Below are 24513 nucleotides of genomic sequence, written 5' to 3'. Positions count from 1 at the left end.
CTGTGATCCGCTGCGCAGGCAGCTCGGCGTTTCACAGCAGAAGTGTGTCATGTTGGGGGAAACCTCTGAGTGAGAAAGTAATGAGGTTGAGCAGAGCCTGTCTTTGCTGTTCAGCATCATTTCTCTGCAGACGGAGCACCACACACTGGGTGCTTAGAGCATCAAAGACCCCGAAGCCTCGCTCCTACTTGACACGTCAATACAGGATCATTAATCAAAAATCACACTGGAGGAATGACTTGATCCAAACAGCTTAAACTGGAAGTTTTAAATAAGTTTATCATGTAAAAACAGCTACTTATACAGTCAGTTTGTCCTACAGAAATTTAGAAAATTATCCCACAAGAGGCTAATGTTTGCTATATGAATACATCTGAAACATTTGCAAAAAATATGTAAGAATCTTATTATAATTTATATTCTGCTGACAGCTGCAGAAACATGCTGCTGTGTTGGTGGTTAATGGAAATAAAATCAACCCAGGTTCATTTCTGTTCTATGCACCTTAGGAAAACCGCCACAAAAATAAGAAAGAAAAAGAAAAAGTTTCACGCATTGAAATGAAATTGTAAATCAAAGGTAATAAATTGATGACATTTTACCACACAGTCTGGATCCCACTGGGTCACACAGAGGCGGGAGGCTGCTGCTGCTCGTTAGCCAAACCAACCACAGATTTATGACCTCTGAGGAGGTCCTGTGGGACCAACAGGACACAGTTTAATTAATCTGAATTAAACGCTCTGCCCTTACAGATGCTTCCAGTCTCATTCGGTAATTAGTGGACTTTCCTGCCGCCAATGTGAGCAGCCCTGACTAATTAATCACCTTTCACTTGTTTTTCCATCAGTAGCTCTCTTGCGTTGGTTTGTAAATCTTTATCAGCAGGCAGAAATGTCTATATGTCTGCGTTCACACTGCAGCCTGAAGTGATCCAATTCCGACTTTTTTTCTTCTTTTTTTTCTTTGCCGTAATGCGACCTGTAGCTGATCTTTTCATGACAGTCTGAACAACACAGGTCGGATATCCGACATGTATCGGATTCAAATGGGACCTAACGGCTAGGTCGCATACATCCGACCTGAACGTCACTGATACTGGACAAACGTCACTATTCTGCGCCCTGATACGCGCAAGCGGGAAGAAAAAACACAACCATGGCGGACTGTAATGAGGATCGATGTTAATATGCTGCTCCGGTCGGACAACAACTTTAAAATCGTAAGCTAAGCTCCACCGTTGCATCCATGTTTACTTCCGCAAAAACTGAGCACTTCTTCTTTTCATGGCGGTTGGCAGAACACTGAGAACGCTGACGTTATTGCGCCCTCTACTGCGCATCCGGGATACTTTCACGAAATAAGCATTATATATCAGACGGCATATCAATCACTATTGACTAGTTTTTGGTTTTAAATAACTGAAATACTGCCGAACTGGTGGAATGACGTTTTGTGTTTGGTTCAGTTTTCACTCCACGCTGTTTTTCATTTTTAAGCACTTATGAGGCACATTATTAACTGCTGCTGCAACAGGTTGTTGCTAGGTAACCAGAAGTTACTCAACAAGTTGTTGCTAGGTAACCTGATTCCACCAACTTTAAAATATTTCATCCGAATGTCCAGAATGCTGTGCGGTTCTGGATCACAGTTTAGTGAATACTTTATCAGACATACTATGTATTGATATTGATCACGTGTCTATTGCGATATATATTATTGATTTACTCTCCAGTTCTATCTTTTATTAACCTGTTTTTCTAATAACTTCATTTATTTGACAAAAACAACATTTTTACACACAAATCATAATGTGTCCTTTTCAAGAAAACCCCCACTCTCAGTGAAACAGAAATGACCTTGATCATTAAGTTCCTCATCAGCGTTGACAGAGGAGAGGGGAAAAAATCAGTAGAGCCAGCAGGACAAAAGATTTAATCCCCTGCTTTACACCAGTCAGCAAGCCAAGGTTCAGTTAACCTGCCAGAGAGCAAAAACGAAACAAATCAGTCCTGGACAGGCACTAATGAGAGCCAACGTGGCTTTAAAAACGAGCCTTACAACTCCAGCTCTACCACAGCTAAAACTGCATAATGTCTATTAGATCAACTCTCCTTCATTAAAGCTAAGAGCCCTCCTTTTGGTATTCATTTAATTTAAAAGCAAGAATCTCTGGATCTGGTGATCAAAAGGGGAGCAGTAAAACGTTGTAGTGCTGCGGCGTGTTTGAATTAAGCAGCGCTGAGAGGTGAAGCACACTCAACTTCTGCCTGAATGGACACTAAAGGCTGACTGGGGACTGACGGCTGCAGGAGGAACAGATTTATGCTGCTAACCCGACTCAGTGAATTAAACACAAGATTAAAAAACGACCGCAACCACATCTAATGTCTCAAATATAACAAATATCATCTCTAATTACCCTGAACCATGGTTGCACCCAAGCCTGTGTGCATTTCTGCTGCCATACAGAATTGTACTAATATTAATTACATCTGCTGATGTTGAGATTGTTCCTCCTCCTGTCTGCATCAAAATAAAAAAAGCAGCAAACTATAACCTCTTGTTCTAACTTCCAGCTTTCACAGCAGAAATCCTTAGAACTGTTTTAGAAAAGTTAGATGGGCTGTATATTAAGTATTTTCCAGGCACATAGTGAGATTTTATAGGGAAATCAAGTAACTATGTTACTTTCAGTTGTTAGAAAAATCCTTCAATTTGACTTAAAAGAAAATCGACTGTGCAATTTAAGGCCTTGATATTGGGACACTGTCTCTTTAAGAAGCTCCTGCTCTTTCCGACACTCAGCCTTTGGTATTTCATCAGAACAGTGCTCCTCCATGATGCTGCTAACCTTCGCTCTTAGAAGCGTTTCACTGAGAAGTAGTTCCTATGCTGAGATCAGCAGCCTTACAGTTCCTCCAGGTGTTTCCTAATTGCTGCTGCCGCTAGTCTAGAGGAGCTGAGTGAGGCAGAAGCTCAACTGGTGACTTCAGCTCCAAGGAGGACCTCTGTGTAAATACGCTTTCTAGTGGTGCGTTCACACCAATTGATTTTCATTCAGAATAAATGTGGAGGTGCGTTTCGCAGCGCAATCTGAAGCATTTGAGAGTTTTGAGCATTTGATGCGTCAGGTGTGTCCAACAAGCAGGCCGGCAACGGAAAACAACGGCTAGAGCGATTCTGACGTGTCTGATGCGCCGTTGACGCACCTCCACATAGACTTTGAATATAAACCAGACGCGCAAAACGTGTTTGGTGTGAATGCACCATCGTCTGCATTCAAGGTGGGCAGGCATCAAATCTGAAGCGTCGGACGCGTTTTTGGTGTGAACGCACCACGAGAGTAAACGTTGCCAGCGGAGACACATTCACATGAATAAATGAGAAATAAATGAGAAATTCCTTTATTGTCATTTTGCAAGAAAGAACAGCATTTTTAAAAAGCAACTCTCAAAGGCAGTGTAAATAAATAAGTATATTTAAATAAATATAGTAAAAAACAAACAAAAACAACAGGGATGTTCAGAAAACTATGATCAGGTTTTGGAAGTTGAAAGAATCAAAGCAAAACTCCAGGTAAGTTTTTGATGAGAGAATGACATTATAATATGAAATAAGCATTAAAATAAAAAATATATACATGTAAAAAATAAATAAATTTTTATAAAAGTTACCTACTGTAGTTTTAACTGTAGGAATTACTTCCTTTACTCTGCAGATCGCAAAAAGTGGAAGTCTATAACTTAAAAGCAATTGTAGATTATAAAACCAGTCTGTAGATGGGATTAAACTCGAGTTACTGGAACATAACGGTTACTATATTCTTCCAAAGTAGCCTCCATCCACATAGCTCTAAACTGAGGGTTCAGGGTAATCTCAAAAGTACTATCTTCTGCCTGAGTAATCTGGTTTTACCCTGATTCAGGGGGTTAATTTATGGCCTATGAATACTTTAATCCTGGAGAAATTTTCCCACAGTGGAAACGTACCTAAACGTCTCGCAGTCTGCTGCCAGGTCTCTAGAAAGCCTTCAGTTGTTGTTTCACTGTTTAATCTTTTTTTTTAATAGTAAACTGGATCTCTGTCACAATGAAATCAGATAAAGTTTAACCATAGTTTGGTTAAACTATTGTTTAGTTTGCCTCTTTTATTACTCTGATCAAAGTGTGTATTTTTAGAGGAAATACAAAAATTCACTGGTTTTGCTATAAACACGTCTGACCCAACGAGTCAGAGTTCGTCTGTTTTCATGACTCTTCAGATCCCGACCCATAGCAGACCCTCCTCATTTAATTGTGGCAAAATTGGTCTAATTTGTCTAGAATAATTTGTTCTGGTTTCTTTAATGTTTGGGGTAAAGTCTATTTTGCTTTCTTTTAGGCTAATAAGTGATTTACCCTTTTACTGAACTCTTTAGTTAATTTTTGTTTTTTGCTTGTTTCAGCTAAATTAGGAGTTCTTTAAAGTTTACAGCATGAAAAAAACACTAATAAATAGCCTGCAGTTCCTCCTTAAATCACTTTCAACTATAGTTTTCTAAGTTAACTTCCCCATCTTTCACTTACTTTGCTGGTCCTTAAAGTTGAGGCAGTTACATTTTTGTTGATGATTTCTGAGCTTTTCATTTTGTAATGGTTTGGTCAGCTGATATTGATTATAAATAATTTAAAATTGTCTTTAAGAACTGTGTTATAAGCATTCAGATATGTTTTCAAGCTTGTCATAAACGGTCAGTAACTATTTATTATAGGAGTCATTTATTTCACACTGTGAGTGTTAGAGAGGCGATGTTGCTCAACGATTGAAAAGATTTAACTTTAAGCTGTCTTTAGCATTTTAAATGAGTTAGCACAGTTAGCATAGCCATCAACAGACAATTGTAAAATATAAAACAAAGCAACTTGGCTGAACTTCATTCTGCCTTCCTGTTATCTGCTGAAAGTCTGGCTCTCTCTCACCCTTCAGCAGCCAGAAGTTTTATGGTGGATTGTGCATCATAAAACTTAAGAATGTTATGTAAATTATTTGTTTTCATAATAACAAGACAAAAATCAACAAAATCAAATTAAAATACATTTTAGAACATGAATTATTTTATTCAACATTCAAATTTGTCATCAAGAAGGTGAAAGAAGACATAAAAAAAATAATTTTATTTGAAGTTTGAGATCCATTTGGTATTTTAAACAATATTTTGGAAAACATTTTCCTACAAATATTTCTAAATGTATTATAAAATATAATTTGCACAACAAGTGCATGCATTAGTGATATTTTATTGTATCTGTCCTCTGACTCTGGTCCTATATGGTCACTGATTGAAATAAAAATGATTTTTTTTTTTAGCAGCCATTCACCAGCCAGTTCTTATAAAGATGAAAACTGACCAGATATTTTTTCTTGTGCATCTTTAGTCATAATCCAGTTATTTTCTACACTTAAAGTGCAGGTCAAGAGTTGCTTTTTGAACAATAAATGGCAAAAACAATCATCTTTAAATGCTTTTGAAATTAATTTTTAGAGCAGATAAAAATAGACGAGTGAAGCAGATTTGCCATAAAGCCAGACGAAAACGCCATTGTTGAGAAAGAAAACGATAAGCGCGGCAGATCACCGAGCAGCTCGTGTTTAACAGTAAAACCAACTTGCAGAAAGAAGGAAAAGACACCAACTCCTACACAACAGATTCACTGCTATCAAGGAGAGAGCCAGAAATTACTCTCTCTGCTCCGCAGAGTAAAAATGCGACTTTGTTTCTTCTTTGTTTCAACACAAATAAAACTGAACCCATCTGACCTTGTTTTTGAAATAATTGTGTAAAATTGGGTCCTGATCTTCTGCAGGGGGTCAAATAGAGAGAAAAATCAACAGATCAGCTGTAATAACGACGGCAGCAAACAGCTCCTGATTCCTGGAGCTCCTGTGGAGTCAATAATGAAAACTGCTTGTGCTGCTCAATGTCACACCAAGGATATCAGTCCAGAGACACAGTAAACCCACAATCCCTCGGCTGACTCCTGCAGCCAGCTGACACTGCTGCACAGAGGTCATTCGTACTCATTTTCAAAATGTGCCTCAGCAACCCCCTGATAACATTTTTTTATTTTTTTTATTTTTTTTTTGCTGCATCTTCAGAAAAAAAAGGAAAAGCCTCAACAGCAGGACATTTCTCAAATCCTGGCTCTCCACAGAAGCAGAGGAGAAGAAGGTCCGTCTCTCTTCCTATCACAACATTTGCATATCAAAGGAAAACCTCTGTCAGCACAACAACCGAGAAACGTTAGCATGCAGAAACGTGAGACATAGCGCATTAATGCCACAACGCGATCAACAAACATGATTCATATTCTACAACAACAAGCAGCACAAAAACATGTCAAAACTTGAAGATTTCAGAGTGAATGAAGCAAAGAGTTTAATCCATCTCTTGCTGCACGCCTCCAGTCAGCTGGCTGAAAGGAGACTACTCTTTTCCTTTGCTTACAAAATATGCAAATTTGGCTGGTTGGAAAAATTATCTTACAGAGAAGCATAACTAACGGAGTGCCACCTATCAGTCTTATTCACTGCAACAACACAAAATCTCACCCAGTATTTCAGGTTGAGTTCCTACTACAGATGTACACCTGAAAAAAAGAGAAAACTAACTCACAATTAACTTCAGCAAGAAACATGAGCTTGTTTTAGCTCAGAAATGTATTAGTACTGATGAAAAAGCGTCAGTGAAATAATCTGCCAGAGGAACGAAACATTTTAACTAGCAATATGGAAAAAATGTTTAGTACTTTTCCATTTATATTAAGGACCTAAACAATATTCTATATATATCTTGCTGAAAAGTTACTTGTAAATTAGTTTTTATCTTATTTCCAGATATTTGCATTATAAACTAGACCAATAATAGGCAACATTTTGTGTTTTTGCAGTGTTGAAAGCTACATTTGTTTGCTCAGGTAAGTGCAAAGCACCAACTAACATTTAATTTTCTCTGGTTTTAGAATGGAAACCACTGGGTTCATATTTTAATGGTAGCACATAGTGTTTTCGTGGTGGAAAATAGCTGGAAAAGAGGCTGCAGTGACAGCTTGTTACAGTCAAAGTTTTACTCAGTAAACAACATGAATACAAAAATGTAAAATACAAAAAATAAAAGCAAATAAATGTCACAATAATATAACAGTTAACAGTGGAAGCAATGTCTGTTGCTTCTCTGGTTTAAAGAAAATCAATTGTATCATGTTTTTGAATTATTATGTGCATGTGGAGAAGCGTAATAATTTATGATAAATGATCAAACTGTGAGAATCTGAACCTGCTGTTAATTATCACAACAGCAGGTTCTGATTCAGCAGATTGTTTTATTGTAACAAGCATTAACAGATTTACCTCAGTGATTTGTTTATTCTCACTCAGCGGTGAAAGAGACATTTGTGCCTCATCCTGCATTAATATGAATCAGAAATAAAACATAAAAACCTCCTGAGCTGCAGGGCTCTCCACCTCTGCTGGTTGTATTTCCTGGCTGATGCGCGTAAAACCAGGTCACAGCAAAGGCTCAGCCTGACACTAAGCGAGTGCAACAAAGTGGAAGTGTAGCAGCCAGCAAGATAAACATAATCTGCAGAGCGCACAATGTGTGGAGTAACGTCGCTGCTCAAACTCTGTTCTGTATTTCAAAGGAGGAGAGAAGGAGCAGTGAACTCTAGATTTATACGAAATGACTGGAATTCGAAGCATTTATTACCATTATTACGTTACTTTAATGAGTTCAACTCTTGTCACACGACTTTTAGAAACCTGCTGCAACTTCATCCACAATTATTTGATCTCCTGTACTTGTAGCCATAAGTACAAATATTGTTTATATTTTGCAAATATTGTTAATATTTCTCTAAACTCTTCCTATGCTTGATATCCCGTTCACACATATTTCAGTGAGTTTACCTGCGTCAGATTCGTTAAAAGAGCTGGTGGTGAATGAACAGGCGAAACAATAAATTTGATTTAAATAAAAAAAACGTATTAAATGAATAAATTAACATCATATAATTACATCCAGACAAAATTATACCAACGACAGAACAATTCCTCCAAGCATTTGCATTTCAAAAGATGTCAAAAACACCACAAAAATAAATAAATCAAGGAGAGTTTAGACAAATTGCTGCGTGGGAAGAATTGCTTTCCCTCGCAATGATGTTCTAGTCAAAGCCCGCCTTGATGCAGCATCTTGAATACTGACGGGTAACAAGGTTTCTACTTTAAGGTTTTATATCTACATCTCGTTTCTGAGTTATCTGAAGTTTTATATCTTTTTTCTTTAGGATGCAACTCCACCACAAACTTATGTACAAAATGCAAAAGTAAATAAACAGAAACGTTCCATAAGAAGGAAAGATAGAAAGAAAAAATACAAGTATGGATTATTTTTGAGTTATTTTTATCAGATATTGTCGCCATCTTAGTTTTGGTTTTGTCCTTTAATCTGAATGGTATTTCCACCAAAAGATATTACACAAACAAACATGAACACAAAGTCAAGAAGTCGATTTTCGACCAGTTTTCTGCACCAAAGTGTTAAAAATGTATGAAAACATTTTAAATTTTAAATTGATGTGCATATAAAGTAGACCAAGATGTATTTGTTAATTTATTGCGAATGAACGCAAAACTTTTCCAAGTTAATGCAAAAGACAACAATTCCCTCATTTCCGTAAAAGGAAAATTTTAAACAACCTTTAGAAAATCTGATTGGTAAGACTTATAATAAATTCTGGGTATTATTGTAAAGTAATAAAGGATGATTTATCACTGCTGCAACATGATGTGTGTATATTAAAAACACAATTTCCACTTTTTTAATAAACTGAGACCCTGCAGCCCCTTTAAATTAGGACAACAGGGACTTGGGGTGTGATATGTGTCCAATTATTAATTTCTTAAAACATAATCACTCCAAACAGAAAATGGGTTAAATCAGGGATAAATAAGAGGCCTGGTAAAAAAAAAAAAAAAAAGGGCAGCGTCACCAGGGGAAACGAGTGGACACAAAGACACGGGGGGGGCGGCTGCAGACAGGACCCTGTCCCATTGTCTGCTGGGACACGGAGGACAAAGCAGGACAACACCAAGATATATGCAAGCTCCGCAAGACCTCACCCCAGCAATGTGCCGACCCTAATCCCTGACACCGTTTCCCCTCCTAACCCCCGGATGATGTCATCGCCGCACCTGACCGGACCCATCCGGACCCATCCGGACAATCAGGAGGTTCTGCCGCTGAGAAACAAGGCGGCAGCAGGAAACTGAATACTCTCTCAGCGCATCTGTGTCCCGAATCAAAGGGTAATGACGACGGTGTCATGTGGCGCCGAGGTTTTAACGCACAGAGGGCCTCTGGAGTGTGGCAAGGCCTGACTTTACTCCTGCAAAACACAAAGTCCGACCAAATACCTACTGCAAATACCGTAGTTCACTTTAAACAAGACAAAAATAACTTACAAGCAACTTTGCAGCAAGATGTAGCAGCTTGTTTTCAGTTCTGTCCTCGGTTTGTATAATCTTAATTATCTGATTAGTGGTGTTTTTATTGAGTTGGACTCAACGCTGTCCAGCTGTGATAAAAAGCCAATTATTTTAAAGTTCTTGTTTATTCACATCTGTTGCCTTTTGTACGTCAAAATATTCCAACATTTCTTCCATCATTTGCCTTTTATTTTAAATATATTTAGTTGTAAGCAATGCAACAGCAAAGACCAAAAAACAAAATGACAACTTTTTGCACAAATTTAAAGTTGCAAAAGAAAGAGAAAGAAATTGAAAAGTAAACATTACGTGTGTACATCAATAATTCCTTAATGCTGATGAAAAACAACTAGTTCCAGTGAAACCAGAATTTTTTTCATCAATATTAAGGAATTATTGACTTAAACAAGCTGCTACATGATGCATACAAACACATTTTACAAAACGGGGGCGAGACAAGAAACGTCCTCCTCAGTCAGTTCTTTTGCTTGTTTATTTTCAAGGATAAAGCACCAAGATTTTAAAAACAAGCTTATAGCCAAAACTATATTAAAATAGGAGGTCAGTAAGATCAGCTGCATTTCCATTAAACGTAGAACTGCACAACTTGAACTTACAAAAATAAATTAACTTAATGGAAACACGGCAATTTGGAAATTTTTAGATAAAAAGTTTTTGCATTAGGAAACACTGTTTTCGCATCATACACAGGATCAACAGGAAGTGTTAGCACAGTTTGTGCTGCTGGCTCCATCAGCTCTTCATAAAAGGTTTTGAGTCAGTCTAACGTGTTGAATCCACAGCTCCTCTATAAAATCCCCGACTACAATTTCTCCAAAACGCTGCACACGTAGCCGCTTCTTGTCCCTTTGCAATTACGTCACTCGATCGTTCAAGGCGCCATGATGGACGTCGGAAGTGAGGGTCGGGAGTGTTGAACTGAGCGAATGAAAATGTTTTCCTAAAGTGCACGAAGGTATTTCCACTAGCCCAAAAATACTTGTTAAGATTCTGTGTTTTTGCAGACATCTTGTGGGAACTGTTTTGCGGCTGATCCCAATGCATGTCCAGTGGAAACTTCCTGCAGGACAGGTCAGGGCGCCCTGAGCACCACAGGTCTGCAGAGGGCCTTACATGCTTCATCGGTAACAGGGAACAGGGGGACAGTTGCTCTTTAGAAGTTTATGGGCCTCCCCTCCCCCTCATTCGCTCCACAAAGGAGGCCTAACCCGTTGTCCCCACCCACGAGGAATTTCTCAGGCATTGCTGGGCTCTCCATGACAACTGGGTGCTTAATAAACCATTTCTCTTAGGCATTCTTCCTTTCACAGGGGGGACAACAGTCAAAGCAGGGAGGAAGGGGGAGAAGGGCGGAGGAGCTCGAAATGATTGGAGGGAACAGCGGAGGCTGCAGGGGTGAGACTCGGATAGATAGAAGAAAAATGGAGAGCGGTGACAGAGGGGGAAACAAAAAGATGTAAAGAGAAAGAGGATCAAGGTGATGCACTGCAAAAACACAAAAACTTACCAAGAATTTCTGGTCTGGTTTCCAGTGCAAATGACTTAGTACAGGTTAAAAAAGGAAAAACTAACTTACAAGTAACTTTTCAACAAGATGTTGGAACTGATTTAAGTAAATGAATGTATTAATACTGATGAGAAAGTACCAGATCCACTGGCAGATTATTTCACTTAAAAAAAAAAATCAATATTAAAGGGGCAGTATTATGTGTTTTCCAGGCACATAGTGAAGTTTTATAACATATCTACCTACCTATATATATATATATATATATATATATATAGATAGATAGATAGATATGACTTAAAAGAAATTGTTCTTCCTGATTTAACTCCTTGAAATTGGGCCTCTGTCTCTTTAAATACTCCTCTTTCTGAAACTCCGCCTTCAGGAAGTCAACACAACATGGCTCCTCTATTAACCCTTTAAAGATGTTTTTACCAGAGTTTCACTGAGAAGTCGCTCCTGTAAAGAGCTCTGCTGATGCTCAGCTCCACCAGATGTTTGCTAATTGCTGCTGGCTAGTCTGTAGGAGCAAAGTGGAAGCTGCTCTTTGAGGCGGAAGCTTGGAAACTACATCCCAAGGATGGCTGAATGGTTGCCACGGAGATTTAAGGATTTCTCAAACATGCATGAAAGAATCAAGGCAACACACCAGGTGTGTTTTTGAAGGAGGAATTATGACATTATGTAAAGCTAAAAAAGTCAATTTTAGTATTACTGACTTAAAACAAGATCCTATATTTACTGAAAAGTTATTTGTAAGTTAGTTTTGTCTTATTTCAGGTGTGCTAAGGTATTATTTGCAATAGAAACTGGACAAAAGGATACTTGGTGAGATTCTGTGTTTTTGAGTGTAGGAAGTTTGTGGCACCAGAGATTCAAAGTGGGACTAAAGCCGAACAACAAGGGCGAGAGAGAAGAGAAGAACGGATGATCCTGGTCTGCAGACTACGACCGAATCCTCTGACTGAAGGGCGAAGAAAACAGGCATTAAGAAGAAGAGAGATTCACACACACACACGCACATCCACACACGCACACACACACACACACACACACACACACACACACACACACACACACACACACGTATTTCCAGTTGCCTGAGAAAGTTCAGGAAAAAACAAAAATGTATTAAAATATTCAGTCAGATTAATCCCACTGTAGCTTTACTTTATAAGCTTGAAATATAAATAATTTATTTATGTTTTCGAAAATGTTTGAGAATCTTTAGACAATTTGGTTGAAGACAATAAAATATTTCCTCAGTGTCCCAGATTTTCATTTTCTGGAAGGTTTATAAGAAGTAATTTTGTTTCAAGCGTTAATTTAGAACTGCTTGTGCTTCTGTGAAAGGATAATTCACCGTTTCACAAACAAACGGTACTTTGGTTTTATTCAAACTTCCATCAGTTTGTTTTTTGAAAAAAAATTTGCCTCTAAATACATTAATCTAATATTCAGTGAAGTTTATGCTATAGAATAGTAACCGGATGTAACTTGTGTTCTTTAGATGTTATACTTTGGTTTTCCACTGCTGCCTATTTTTATATTTATTTTCTGTAAACCTTCCTTGATGATTTAGCTGACAAAGTTTCAACTTTACACCATTTTTTATTCCAGTTTTGAGTCTGAATTAAGATTCTTTTCTCTTCATAGTGGCTGCTGATTGGAGACAGAGTACATTAAGAAACAATTATTTTAATTCATACAAATGAGCGAGTGAATAGTTTTGATGCCCAGCGATGATTATCTAAACATGCAATCTGAATACAGAAAAAGGTTATGCTTTTTTATTTGGCTTTACTTCTATTAATATCTGGTGTTTTTGCTTATTTATTCCCATTCCTCTGTCAGAATATCACACATTGAAGCTTAGATGATTCAGGTGCAGAGCATTAAAATATGCCAAACAATCAGGAAGTGATAATACGGACTCAGTCGTGCGGGTTTTATTGTTTGCTCGGGTCGCCAGCCGCCTCACACATTTCCATTGGTGAAGGAGTTTGAGCTTCACCTTGAACTCACACCCGGCTTCTGAGAGATAAAATCCCTGCTGTCGGCCGATCGGAGAGCTTGTACAACCAGCAGTGAGGTGTGATCTGAATCAAACCGCAGCCATTAGTCTCAGACGCCTGTCTGTGCATTGGATCACTGAGCAAAGATGGAAAACATAATTTCAGACATAATTTCATTAAAGAGTCTCTGCAGTCGGGGAAAAGTTTGGAGCATGTTTTGGCAGAGCGGAGAATTTCAACGTACCTGTGCCAGACCCAAAATGGTGACTTTTTAATGCAAGGAATGCATAAAGATTGACACATAAACAAAACCACTGACTCCACAACAAATAGAGCCCATATTCCAAATACCAAAGATAATAAGCTGCTGAGTAGTGAGGGGGAATAATTAGCTTCTCTCTCTGGATGAGAACGATCAGGGCTTTCCGCCGGGGGAAGAAATCTGCAATCAAATCCAAACAGGCACTTATGCAGGCTCACGCTTGCCTGGGAACGCCGAATGAGCCCCTGCGTATGTCAACACCAGACTGAAACATCCAGGATACAGATGCACGGATCTAATCCTGCAGATGAAGACCTGTATCTCGCCTGCTGTGTGACCAGCATTCTGCTAACAACCTGGAGAAAAAAAACACAGCCAAGCCCTCTTCTGCCCTGGAAAAATTAATTCACTCCCACTCGTAAGAGAAACGAGTTTATTAAGAGTCTCATCTTGCAGTCAGTGTCTGGATACTTGTGTCATAAATCTGGCTTCCTAACCGGCTCGTGTAATTAATTCGTCAACATTACATATTTATGCACCACTGGCAGCAAATCCCCCAGCTGTGTGGCTGCAATGTGCCTGATTATGCCTCTGTGTGATTACAGTGTTTCATTACAGTGTCATGTTAAAACATCTGAACGAAGCTCAGCAGGAGTCTGTCCGTTGCTGCGTGTCAAAGTTATTTCTGAACCTTTGTTTTGAAGCAAATGTTTGTTTTTATTATCGGTTTAGCAGCTTCTGTTCATGTGACCTGCAGAAATGAAAACCTGGATGTTAATATTGTTGGTATCCATCACCACTTCCACTGATATTCTCCTTATTCTCCTGTAACATTTGAGAGGAGTCGCTGTGTATAATTTAAAAATATGCCACCTTTTTTATTTAAAGCTGCAGTGTGAGACGTTTAGAAAAACAGACATATTTGACATATTTGCTAAACATGTAGTGACAGTTTGATATGAGACAGATAATCTGTGAAAAGATCGATGTCCTCCACCTCCCCCCTGAGCTGCTACTGCAGAAATGCTCAGATCCTGACCAAAACAACCAATCAGAGCCAGGAGGCGGGGCTTGACGCTCTCAATAATCCTAATGTTCTCGCTGCTAAATGTGCTAATGGCAGAGAAACAATTTACTTTTACAGGAAAACCGTTTATCCTCCATCATCAAGTGGCTATGCTAACTAGCCTTAGCATTCAGGATGCTAAGACTGAATGCTGAATCCTGGCTCTGATTGGTTGATTCTAGCCAACACTGGGAGAAAGCAGAGATCAATTTTCTTCAGATTATCTGTCTCGTACCAAAGTATCACGACATAATTACAGTTTCGACAAACATTTTTATAAAAGTTACAGTCTGCAGCTTTAATTATTGTTTTACCAGGTAAATTAATCGAGAATAAATTCTCATTTTCAGCAACGACCTGTTCAGAAAACATCTGACAACAGAATATCATGCAGCAGAAAATAGGAGAATATATTAAAATAAAGAGAGAGCCAACAGTATTTAAGAGCAGATATGTCGATCATGTGCTACGGTTTTTACTGAGTTGATAAAAGTCATTACTAAAGTTGAAATACTTCTGAATGAGTTCATTTTATATCCACTTCAAGAATCACTCTTTAATGTGATACTAAATGTTTTAAACAGTAAAATACCTTCATAACATCAATAAACTAAAGCAAGATAAAGTTACCTCAGTTATAATAGTTTGGGATTTTTTAATAGTTTTATTTCATTGTGATTTATTAGTTAAATATAGTTTAGTTTCAGCTTAATTTTTATGAGTTATAATATATTGGCTTTTTCATACTTGTGTTAATTTTTAGGTGCAAATGTAAAACAGGTATTTTATTGTGATTGTGTACATCAGTTAGGTAATGAATACTTAACAGCAGATAATGTTTCCAAAAGATTAATTCAGTTATTGTTGAACAAACAGCTGACTCTGTTTTTGCATTAAGTCCCACTAGGAGGAGCATGGAGAGACGAAATGTGCTGACAACTGACGTAAACTGCTTGTGTGGAAAAATGCATAAAAGGCTAATGAATAGAAAAAATAACCTGCTCTCTTCTCATCTTAATGTAAACTGTTGTAAATAAAACAAATCGTAGATTCATAAACACAAAAACGAAGGGTGTTATATCTCTAATTTCACTATGTTTTAATTAGTTTTATAAACTCACAATACATGTCCAGTTAGTTTTAGTTTCCCCCCATTAATTACCGTTTTTATTTATTTCAGTTAATGAAAATGTTTTCGTTATTTCGTTTATTTTAGCTAACAGCAATTATCTTGTCCGTTTCACGAGAACATCGTTGAAAATTGAGCCTAGAAAGGATGATGGTACAAAGAGACCATTAAAAATCATTTATCATGGGGGGCCTCCTAAAAGGGAACATGGAGGAGAAAAGAAAGGCGGGACCTGGGAGGTCCCTGCAAGATGAGGCCCCTGGAAAATTGGGGTCAGCCGCATCCAGAGACGCTCCTCTTCCTGTTTCTTCTTCTCCTGCTTTTACAGTACAGCTACATGTTCCTTCCTCTGCCCTGTTTACACAACACGTCCTCCCTCCCTGCTCCTGTCCCCCTCCATGTCCTTCTGTCTCCGCCAGGGGAGCAGACACATAAACCGCAGCAGGTGCTGGACGCGCCGAGGGAGACCTGGCCTCTAATTGGTCCTCAGCGGAGTCACAGCTGTTGCCTCAAACCTCAGCCTGGTATGAGCCGCGGCCCCCATCGCTCCATTGACAGCTCACTATTGTTCTCCAGACGGGCAGCGCTGAGCCACAAAGTACGCTAACAACTGCCCACGCTAACCACGCGCTAGCTGCTCCTCAGGGACAACGCACCGTCCAACAGGAGAGCCTTCAAACACCGACAGCCACTCTCACCTCTCTTGTTTCCAGGATTTCATCGAGATGTTTGTGGATTTTATCACGATGTTTGTATTACTATAGAGATAACGATAAAAATGACGATAATATTTATAGGTAGCTGCATGACACATCACCCATATGCCAAAAAATGCTTTTCTTTAAAAATGATTTCTTCATAAACAGCAGTGTGATTTACATCACTAAGCTGCACATAGACTTCAACTAATCAGATCTTTTAATTTACTGATATTTTTTTATGCACTCATGAAAAAAACATAGGATAAAATAGTAAAAATGACATTTTAGTCAGTTTTTTTAACATTAACTAAAATGTGTCGTGACAGCAATGAATCAAAGTTTTTCACAATAAATGTCAAACGATGCGATAAATGCTCACTTCTTCCTCTAAATGTCCAATGTTTAATTTAAGCTGACAGTTACTTTTCGTGTTGTGCCAAGGAGTCCAATCAGCTCCAACATCTCACACAAATACACACGCGCAAACACGGACACATGCACGCTTGCAAACACACACAAACACACACACGTGTGAGTTCAGTCTCTGTTTAAGAGAAAATTAACCTTGATTGTTTACTATTGCTGTCAAGAGTTCAGAATTCATATTACTTATTTTAATTTATATTCTGATGATCATCCAAATGTGACGACTGTTTAAAAGTTCATAAACATTTTTGAGATTGGAGTCGTTTTCCCCTTCATCTCTGTCTCTTTTTGGCTAGCTGTTAGCATCAAAAACGAACCAATCACTTGTCCACAGCAGGTGAGATATTACCTGTCTACAACCTTTCACCCTAACCTCAAACACTGAACTACACTGCAAAAACACAAACATCTCACCCAGTATTGTTGGTCTAGTTTGGTGAAAATATCCTACTACACTTTCAATAAGACAAACCTAACTTATAAGTAAGTTTTCACCAAGATATAGGAGTTTGTTTTATGGCAATATTTTGTCAATGTTGATGAAAAAGTACTACTTCCACTGCCAGATTATTTCACTTTTAAAATGGGCAGAATGTCTTGTTATATAATCTGCCAGTGGATCTTGTATTTTTTTCACAATATTAAGGGATTTTGTTTACTTAAAACAAGCTCCTATGTCTTGCTGAAATGTTACTTTTAAGCTAGTTTCGTCTTACTTCAAATATTTGCAGTAGAAACAAGACAAAAGTACTTGGTAAGAGTTTGTGCTTTTGCATTGTATCCTTCCAGACATGTGATAAAACATTGATTTCCAAAGGTCTAGTCAAGTGAAAAGAAGCCAATCAAACAAAAGCCCTGTTGCAGACCATTCTGACTCTTCATAATCTGGGTAAATTGATCATAATTGACTTCGGCCTTCATTGTATGCAGGAATGAGGCTTTGATAAAAAATTAAGGAGGATGATCAGTCTGGCCAGCAGAGCATAGATCCCACAGGACACAGACGAGCTCAGACTAACAGCTATTTAAATCAGTAGACGGCACTAAAACAGACCTGGGTAAAAACAGGATGTGCTTAATTAATTGTTAATTATGGTCCATGATTAACAACGAATAACAATAAATGATTGAATCTGATTTCCCCAAGACAGGAAGGTTTACATGTAATAATCTTCCCTCATGCATACATCAAACTTAAATTTGTATAAAATAATTGCCATTACTCTGTGAAGGCAAGTGAAAATGTAAACGAGACAGGATACTGCTATAGCACGCCTCACTGGCTTCATCTCATATTACTCCACTCACAGGGTGGAGGCTGCAATTATCCAGCCGTCTCACCTGACACGGAGATCCGCATGGAGGCCTCCAGGGGCCTGTTGTTATCCAGGGCCTGGCTCAGCTGGATCTCCCCGGTGCTTTGGTTCAGCAGCACCAGGTTCAGCTCGTTCCCCACCTCGAAGTTGTAGTGCAGCTGATCCGAGACGTCGGGGTCGTGGGCCGGGATGCGTCCGATCACTCCGGTGGGGAAGCTGCTGGATTTGTCCGTCACGTAGTTGTTGAAGATGATCTGGAAGTTCTTCAGCACCGGGACGTTGTCGTTCTTGTCTACGAGTTTGATGTGGACTGTGGCCCGGCTCACCAGAGGGGCAGAGGTGGCCTGGACCACGATGGTATACTCAGAATTCAGCTCGTAGTCCAGGTCTATGAGTGCAGTCAGTTCCCCGGAGAAGATATCCAGCTGGAACACCTCTGGGATGTTTCCCTCCACGATCTGATACATAATCTGCGCGTTACTGCCTTCATCTGGGTCAGTAGCCGATATATGTGCAACCACAAGACCGATGGGGCTGTTTTCTTCCACCATGATGTCAAACTCGTCTCTTTCAAACACAGGGGGGTTGTCGTTCACATCCAAGATCATCACTTGAATGTTCACAGCTGTCTTCAGAGCGGGAACACCTTTATCTACAGCAAAGGCCTGCAGGCTATAGACAGGCACGTTTTCTCTGTCTAACCTGCGCAGCGTGCGAACAATGCCAGACGTGGATTCAATTATGAAGTCTCCATCTCCGTCGTCCCCGCCCTGAAAGGTGTAGAAAACACGTCCGTTGAGGCCAGAGTCCCTGTCAATGGCAGAAACCTGCACCACGCTGGTGAACACCGGCACGTCCTCCATCACCGACCCCACATAGTGGTCTCTCAGGAAGCGGGGCGAGTTGTCGTTGACGTCGTTCACTAGGATCTCCAGGTAGGTTGTGTCGGATTTCTGTGGGATACCGTTGTCCCGAGCGGTGATGGCCAGAGTGTAGGAGACCTGGTCCTCGTAGTCCAGCTCCATCTGGGTGGTGACAGCTCCGGTGTCAGGGTCGATGTCAAACTGAGGGATGCTGTCGTCCATTACGTAGGTAATGCGTGCATTCTCGCCCGTATCTTCATCGGTGGCGCTGATCACAACCACGGTCGTGGCCACAGGCCTGTCCTCGTTGATGTTGACGGTGTAGTGTGAGCTCTGGAAGACAGGGCGGTGTGTGTTGGCATCTGTGACGTTCACGAAAACCTTGGCTGTGTCAAAGCGAGTGCCATCGCTTGCAGTGACCGTAAGGATGTACTGGCGTTCCAGTTTGTAGTCCAAAGGTAGAGCGAGTGTGATGAGGCCCCCTCCACTCTGACTTGTGATGGAGAATCGGTTGCGAGTGTTCCCACTGGATATTTGGTAAGTCACCACGCTGTTGATGTCCTGGTCCACAGCTGACACTGTCACTACGCTGGTCCCCACAGCTGCATCCTCATTCAGACGCATGTAGTATGCTTTCTGCGTGAACTCTGGGTTGTTGTCGTTGACGTCCAGAATGGTCATGCTGATGCTGGCGGACGAGGACATGACAGGGTAGCCATGATCGCAGGCCTCCACTCCAAAGTTGTAGAAATCAACACTCTCCCTGTCCAGCTCTGCCGCCACTACAATCCACCCTGTGCTGTTGTTGATGGCGAAGGGGAAGTTGGGTGTGGTTTCAGTGAGGCGGTACTCCAACCTGGAGTTTTCTCCAGAGTCGGCGTCTACAGCTTGGATGTGAATGATGGAGTAGCCCAGAGGAACGTTCTCCAGCACGGTGGCCTGGAACGGGGTGCTGACAAAGATGGGGGCGTTGTCGTTGATGTCCAGCACCTGCACCGTGACCAGGCCGCTGATGTTGGACAGAGGAGGGCGTCCTCCGTCCTGGGCCCGAATCCTCAGGGTGTATTCTTTGTTGGCTTCATAGTCCAGGTGACTCACCAGGTCCATTTTACCCGTCTGAGCATCGATGTAAAACTGGCCCCGGGTGTTTCCGCTCATGATGCTGAAGTGGACCACAGCGTTGCTGCCCCGGTCCTGATCTGTGGCGGTGACCTGCAGGATCTCTGTGTTTGGCGTCATGTCCTCTGGCACCTGGACCACGTAGCGCTTCTCGCTGAACTGAGGGGCGTTATCGTTATCATCCTCCACCACAATGTAAACGGAGGCTGTGGCGCTGCGGGGCCCGGGGTCACGACCCTGGTCGTTTGCCTCCACTAACAGCATATAGGACTCCACCTCCTCTCTGTCTACTAGGCCTTTGGTGCGGATTACGCCGGACCTGGAGTCAATCTCAAAAACTTCATTGGACCCGTTGTTGTTGAGGATGTTGTAGAGGATGTTCCCGTTAACAGGTGCGTCCCCATCTGTGGCCCTCACGGTCAACACCTCATAGCCGATCTCCAAGTTCTCCCTAATGCTTTCTTTGTAGTCCTGCTGCTCAAACACAGGATTGTGGTCGTTGGTGTCACTGACGGAGACAGTGAGGGTCGCCATGGCCGTACGACGAGGTGAGCCATGGTCGACCGCTGTCACACGAAACACATGGGTGTCTTTTGTTTCCCTGTCCAGCACCTCTACTGTTGATACAGCACCACTGGCCGGGTCCACAGCGAAAAGATTGTTGGAGCGGCTGTCAAAGAGAGCCTCAATGAAATACTCCAGCCTGCCGGCCTCTCCCTCATCCACATCCACTGCCTTCAGGACAACCACCGGCGTCCCGGCCGGCTTGTTCTCTGCCACTGACACTTGGTACATTGGGGGCTTAAACTGAGGGCTGCTGTTGATGCTTCTCCTGTTCCTGCTCACAATCCCTGAATCAGACTGAGCTGCCCTCTCTAGGAGCTGCTGTAAGTGCGCCTGGCTGAATGGACCTTGACCCACTCGCCAGTGGATCGAGATGGGTTTAACACCCGCTCCCTTCTCTGTGAGCACGTCACACAGCATGTCCAGCTCCAGAAGCCTGTCCTGCATCAAGCACAGCGGCTCAGACACAAACAGACCCCCCTCTGAGAAGTAAAACTCCCGACTGCTGGGGACCTTGCAGCGGAGCGGGGGCCCAGGCAGCAGACCCCCCACTGGAAATAAAGCAGCGTCTGTTCCGCGGCACTCTGAGCTGCGGCGGCTGAGCAAACTAAGGACTTCCAAGTCCCAATCAGATTTCCTCTTATGCTTATGGGAACAGTTCCTACCGTGAACATGAACGTCATACTGACTGGTGAGGAGGTGTCTGTGTCCCGAGTCCCAGCAGTCCTCAACTATGTATAAAGTGAAGGGGTTTAAAGGCAGCGAGCGGCACCGTATCGAGTCTGATAGGAGCACGATGCCCGCCGCGGCGTCCGTCTCCAGAAAGCGCTGCGCGAACCCAGGAGCGAGAACCTGATCCAAGGCGCACCATGCGCCGCGCTGCTCGCCGGCCAGGACTGTCCTCTCTCCCGCATCCTCGCTGATGTGGACGGTGTAAGCCTGCGCCAGTGAAACCAGTTCATAACACCACAGCATGAGCCGCAGCTCCCATCTAACGAAGTGCATCGCTCCTCAGTTTCCAGTCCGACAAGCGCGCAACTCTGCAGCTCCCCGCTTCTTTAAACTTTCCACCGGCCGCCAGTTTCCCTTTGTTGAGGAAGAGCCATGCTCTCTCCGCTCGCTCTGGAGGTTTGGAAGAGGGGGATCCCGCGGTAACCTTGTCCGGTCAGAGCTGCTCTCACATGGGAAAAATACAGTCAGTCAAGTCGGGACAAGAAGCAGCTGCACCTCCGCTCAGTCCACACAACTTCGCTTGAATGATAGAAAAATGGCTTCTGCTCCCTCTGCGCCTTGAGACTTCTCATTAACATAAACCTGCGTGTGTGCGTGTGTGTGTGTGTAAGAGGAAAAAGAGAGAGAGGGAGAGACTCTGCCATTAGAGATAAATGATAACTTTCTAAAAGCTTCATTAACACAAAAAAACAGCCAGACTTCTGTTCAGATTAATGACTCCGCCTGACATCACAATCAATCGCGTCATTAATTTGCTCAAAATGTAAATGCAATTTGACAGCCATTCAGCGGAAAGCTTCAGGAAACCCTTAAATACCGTTTATCACCATAACAGCATAAACTGTTTATTCAGTTCTGTTGATTTATAAAAGATGAGCGAACATCAATTATCCTGTGGAAAACGTTAGTATCCAGATATGAACAAAGCGAACAGCGCATCGCAAAAGTATTCATACCCTCCAGCTTTTCCTCGTTTTGTTCTTGAAGAAACCCCGTTGAAGCTCTGCCAAGCTTGAGACTGGGGTGAAACTGTCTTTACATCAAAACATACATCAAAACATATTCATCAAGAATGGTCTAGTCAAACTTCAGTCAAGCTGAAAATTTGTGGGAAGACTTATAAAAACCATTTGTATAGTTAGTAGAGACACAGAAGCATTGGGCCAAAACAAATAAAAAAATGACTGTAAGGATAAATATCAGTAAAGTCTTGAAGTGCAGCAGCATAATTATAGTGATACCTCAGGATTACCCAAATTTAACAGATTCAAACATTAAGTTTTATGCCTAATCCCCAAACATAGAAAGGTTGTTTGTTTCTCGGTTAAAATATGGTTACTAGCTTAACAGGAAAGCATCCGATGCTTAAAAGATTTACTTTAGGAATAGCAGAAAATCTCAAGCAGAATCTAACTCAGCAATTTTCAAAGAGATGTAATGGAAATAGAAATAAATCTTTATTTTGCCTCAATGGGAAAACTCAGGTGTACCAGCAGCAATTTAAATAGAAGCATGCAAATTCAAAATAAGATGAAAAATATAAAAACAAAGTAAGAATAAGAGACATACAAATTTACTACATAAAAAATAATGCTATAGTTCCTCAAAATCTAATATGCATGCTTAAAGAAATGTTCAGAGTAAATAGAAATTCAAGATACATGCATCATTTGTGCAAGACGCTGAGAAGAGAGAGGATTACTCTAAACAAAACCAGATTACACAAAGCAAACAGCTGCATAGAAAAAAGGATTCCAGTATTTTTCTTATTAATGTTTCTAGGTTTTGTGAACGACATCCATTTGTTCCTGGTTTTAAATTCTGGAGGTCTTTTTGAATGACATAAAAGTACACAAATGTGTCATCAGCATAAAGATGACATTTACAGAAATATAAAGATATAAATGATTGGTATAATGACAAATCTGGAGACTAAATATCTCAACAGGCTAATATAACGTTTAAGAGTTGCATTAACACTGTGAAATGGGTAAAAAGACAGAAAACTTTGATATTAACTGGATTTACCTCCAGACTAAAAGATTTTGATTCAGTAACACGCTCCTTGTCGTTTTCTTTTAAACATGTAACCTTTTTGTATTTTCTTTCTTCTTGCCTCTTGACCAGGACTCGAAAAACATTTTTCTATACATATCTCAATGGGAAATGTTTTGTTTAAAAAAATTAAAAAAACAATGTAGAAAACAAACAGTGCAGAGATCTGAAATAAGGAGTAAATAACATCAGTTCTTTAAAAAGAGATTGACAATATATCTCAGATTAGTTGCCTTATGTAAACTTATGAAAAGGAACACGCATTTGAGAGCTTGATTTGGGAGAAAAGGTTTTATCTGGATTAAATCCTGTTTTTTTAATAAAATAATAAAAAAAAAAAACTTAATAAAAAATGACCACAGCATGTTGTTAGACGGGTAGAGAGTTACATTTGAATTAAGTTTAATCAGCTCTAGAGAAAACATAGGCTATTTGCTTTAAAACTTTTACATGATATTAGAGCATCATGGGAAACAATGTTAAAGCATCTAAGAAAATGTTAACATAAAAACGACTAAATGTCTGAGATCATGAGCAAGATGTGGTTTCCTTATATGTAAAACAGTGTCACACTTCTAGAATTATTTCTGGGTGGATGGTTGGCATTTATTTACAATTTTAGTATTGCCAATACTAATACATTTTTATTATTAAGTTTTAATATCCCATTGTTCTCCCAAATGGCCAAAATTATGCATACTTGATGTTTTAATATCTAGAAAAACATTTGAAAACACACTAATCAGAAGCCTTTAAGCTATGAATACATCTGTATACTTCTGGAGTAATTTCATGGCTTATTTATCCATTCTAGTAATTTAAAGTTTCCTCTCAGTGTTCTGCATGAGAAAAGTTAGTCCTGACGGAAAAGGTGGAAATATTTTGATATAAATTAATATACTAGAGACATTTGTGACTTTCATACGAACGCCTTTGTAAAGCAGAGTAACAAGCGCAGTCAGATATGTCGGGTCCGACATAAACGTTTAACACTGACACCTAGTGGACAAACAGCAGCAGCACAACTAGAAACCACAGGCTTCTGCCAGTGCAACACAGAAAATCGTGAATCTTCTAATTATTTGACTCTGACGTCACTTAACTAGACTGAATCATTCAAGATGAATCAAAAGTTTAAAGGAACCCAAGAACATGAAATAAAGAGTAATTTTAGAGATTAGAAAACGTATGCCTGTACTTTTAACTAAA

General features: G+C 40.4%; 1 protein-coding gene across 3 annotated transcripts in view; it reads right to left on the bottom strand.

The window, feature by feature from the left end:
- Positions 1-21787, bottom strand: part of celsr2 (cadherin, EGF LAG seven-pass G-type receptor 2) — a 77919-nt gene extending 56132 nt beyond the window's left edge. For all 3 annotated transcript variants that reach the window (XM_016665428.1, XM_007541038.2, XM_016665429.1), the window contains exon 1: positions 17997-21787. In XM_016665428.1, coding sequence (XP_016520914.1) covers positions 17997-21522 — 3526 coding nt within the window. In that variant the 5' untranslated portion in view covers positions 21523-21787. The remainder of the gene's footprint in view (positions 1-17996) is intronic.
- Positions 21788-24513: the final 2726 nt, after the last annotated feature.

This window comes from Poecilia formosa, unplaced genomic scaffold (genome assembly GCF_000485575.1).
Source record: "Poecilia formosa unplaced genomic scaffold, Poecilia_formosa-5.1.2 Scaffold582, whole genome shotgun sequence".
Taxonomy (NCBI): Eukaryota; Metazoa; Chordata; class Actinopteri; order Cyprinodontiformes; family Poeciliidae; genus Poecilia; species Poecilia formosa.
The sequence above is the reverse complement of the archived record's forward strand: the minus strand, read 5'-3'. Positions and strand labels throughout refer to the sequence as shown.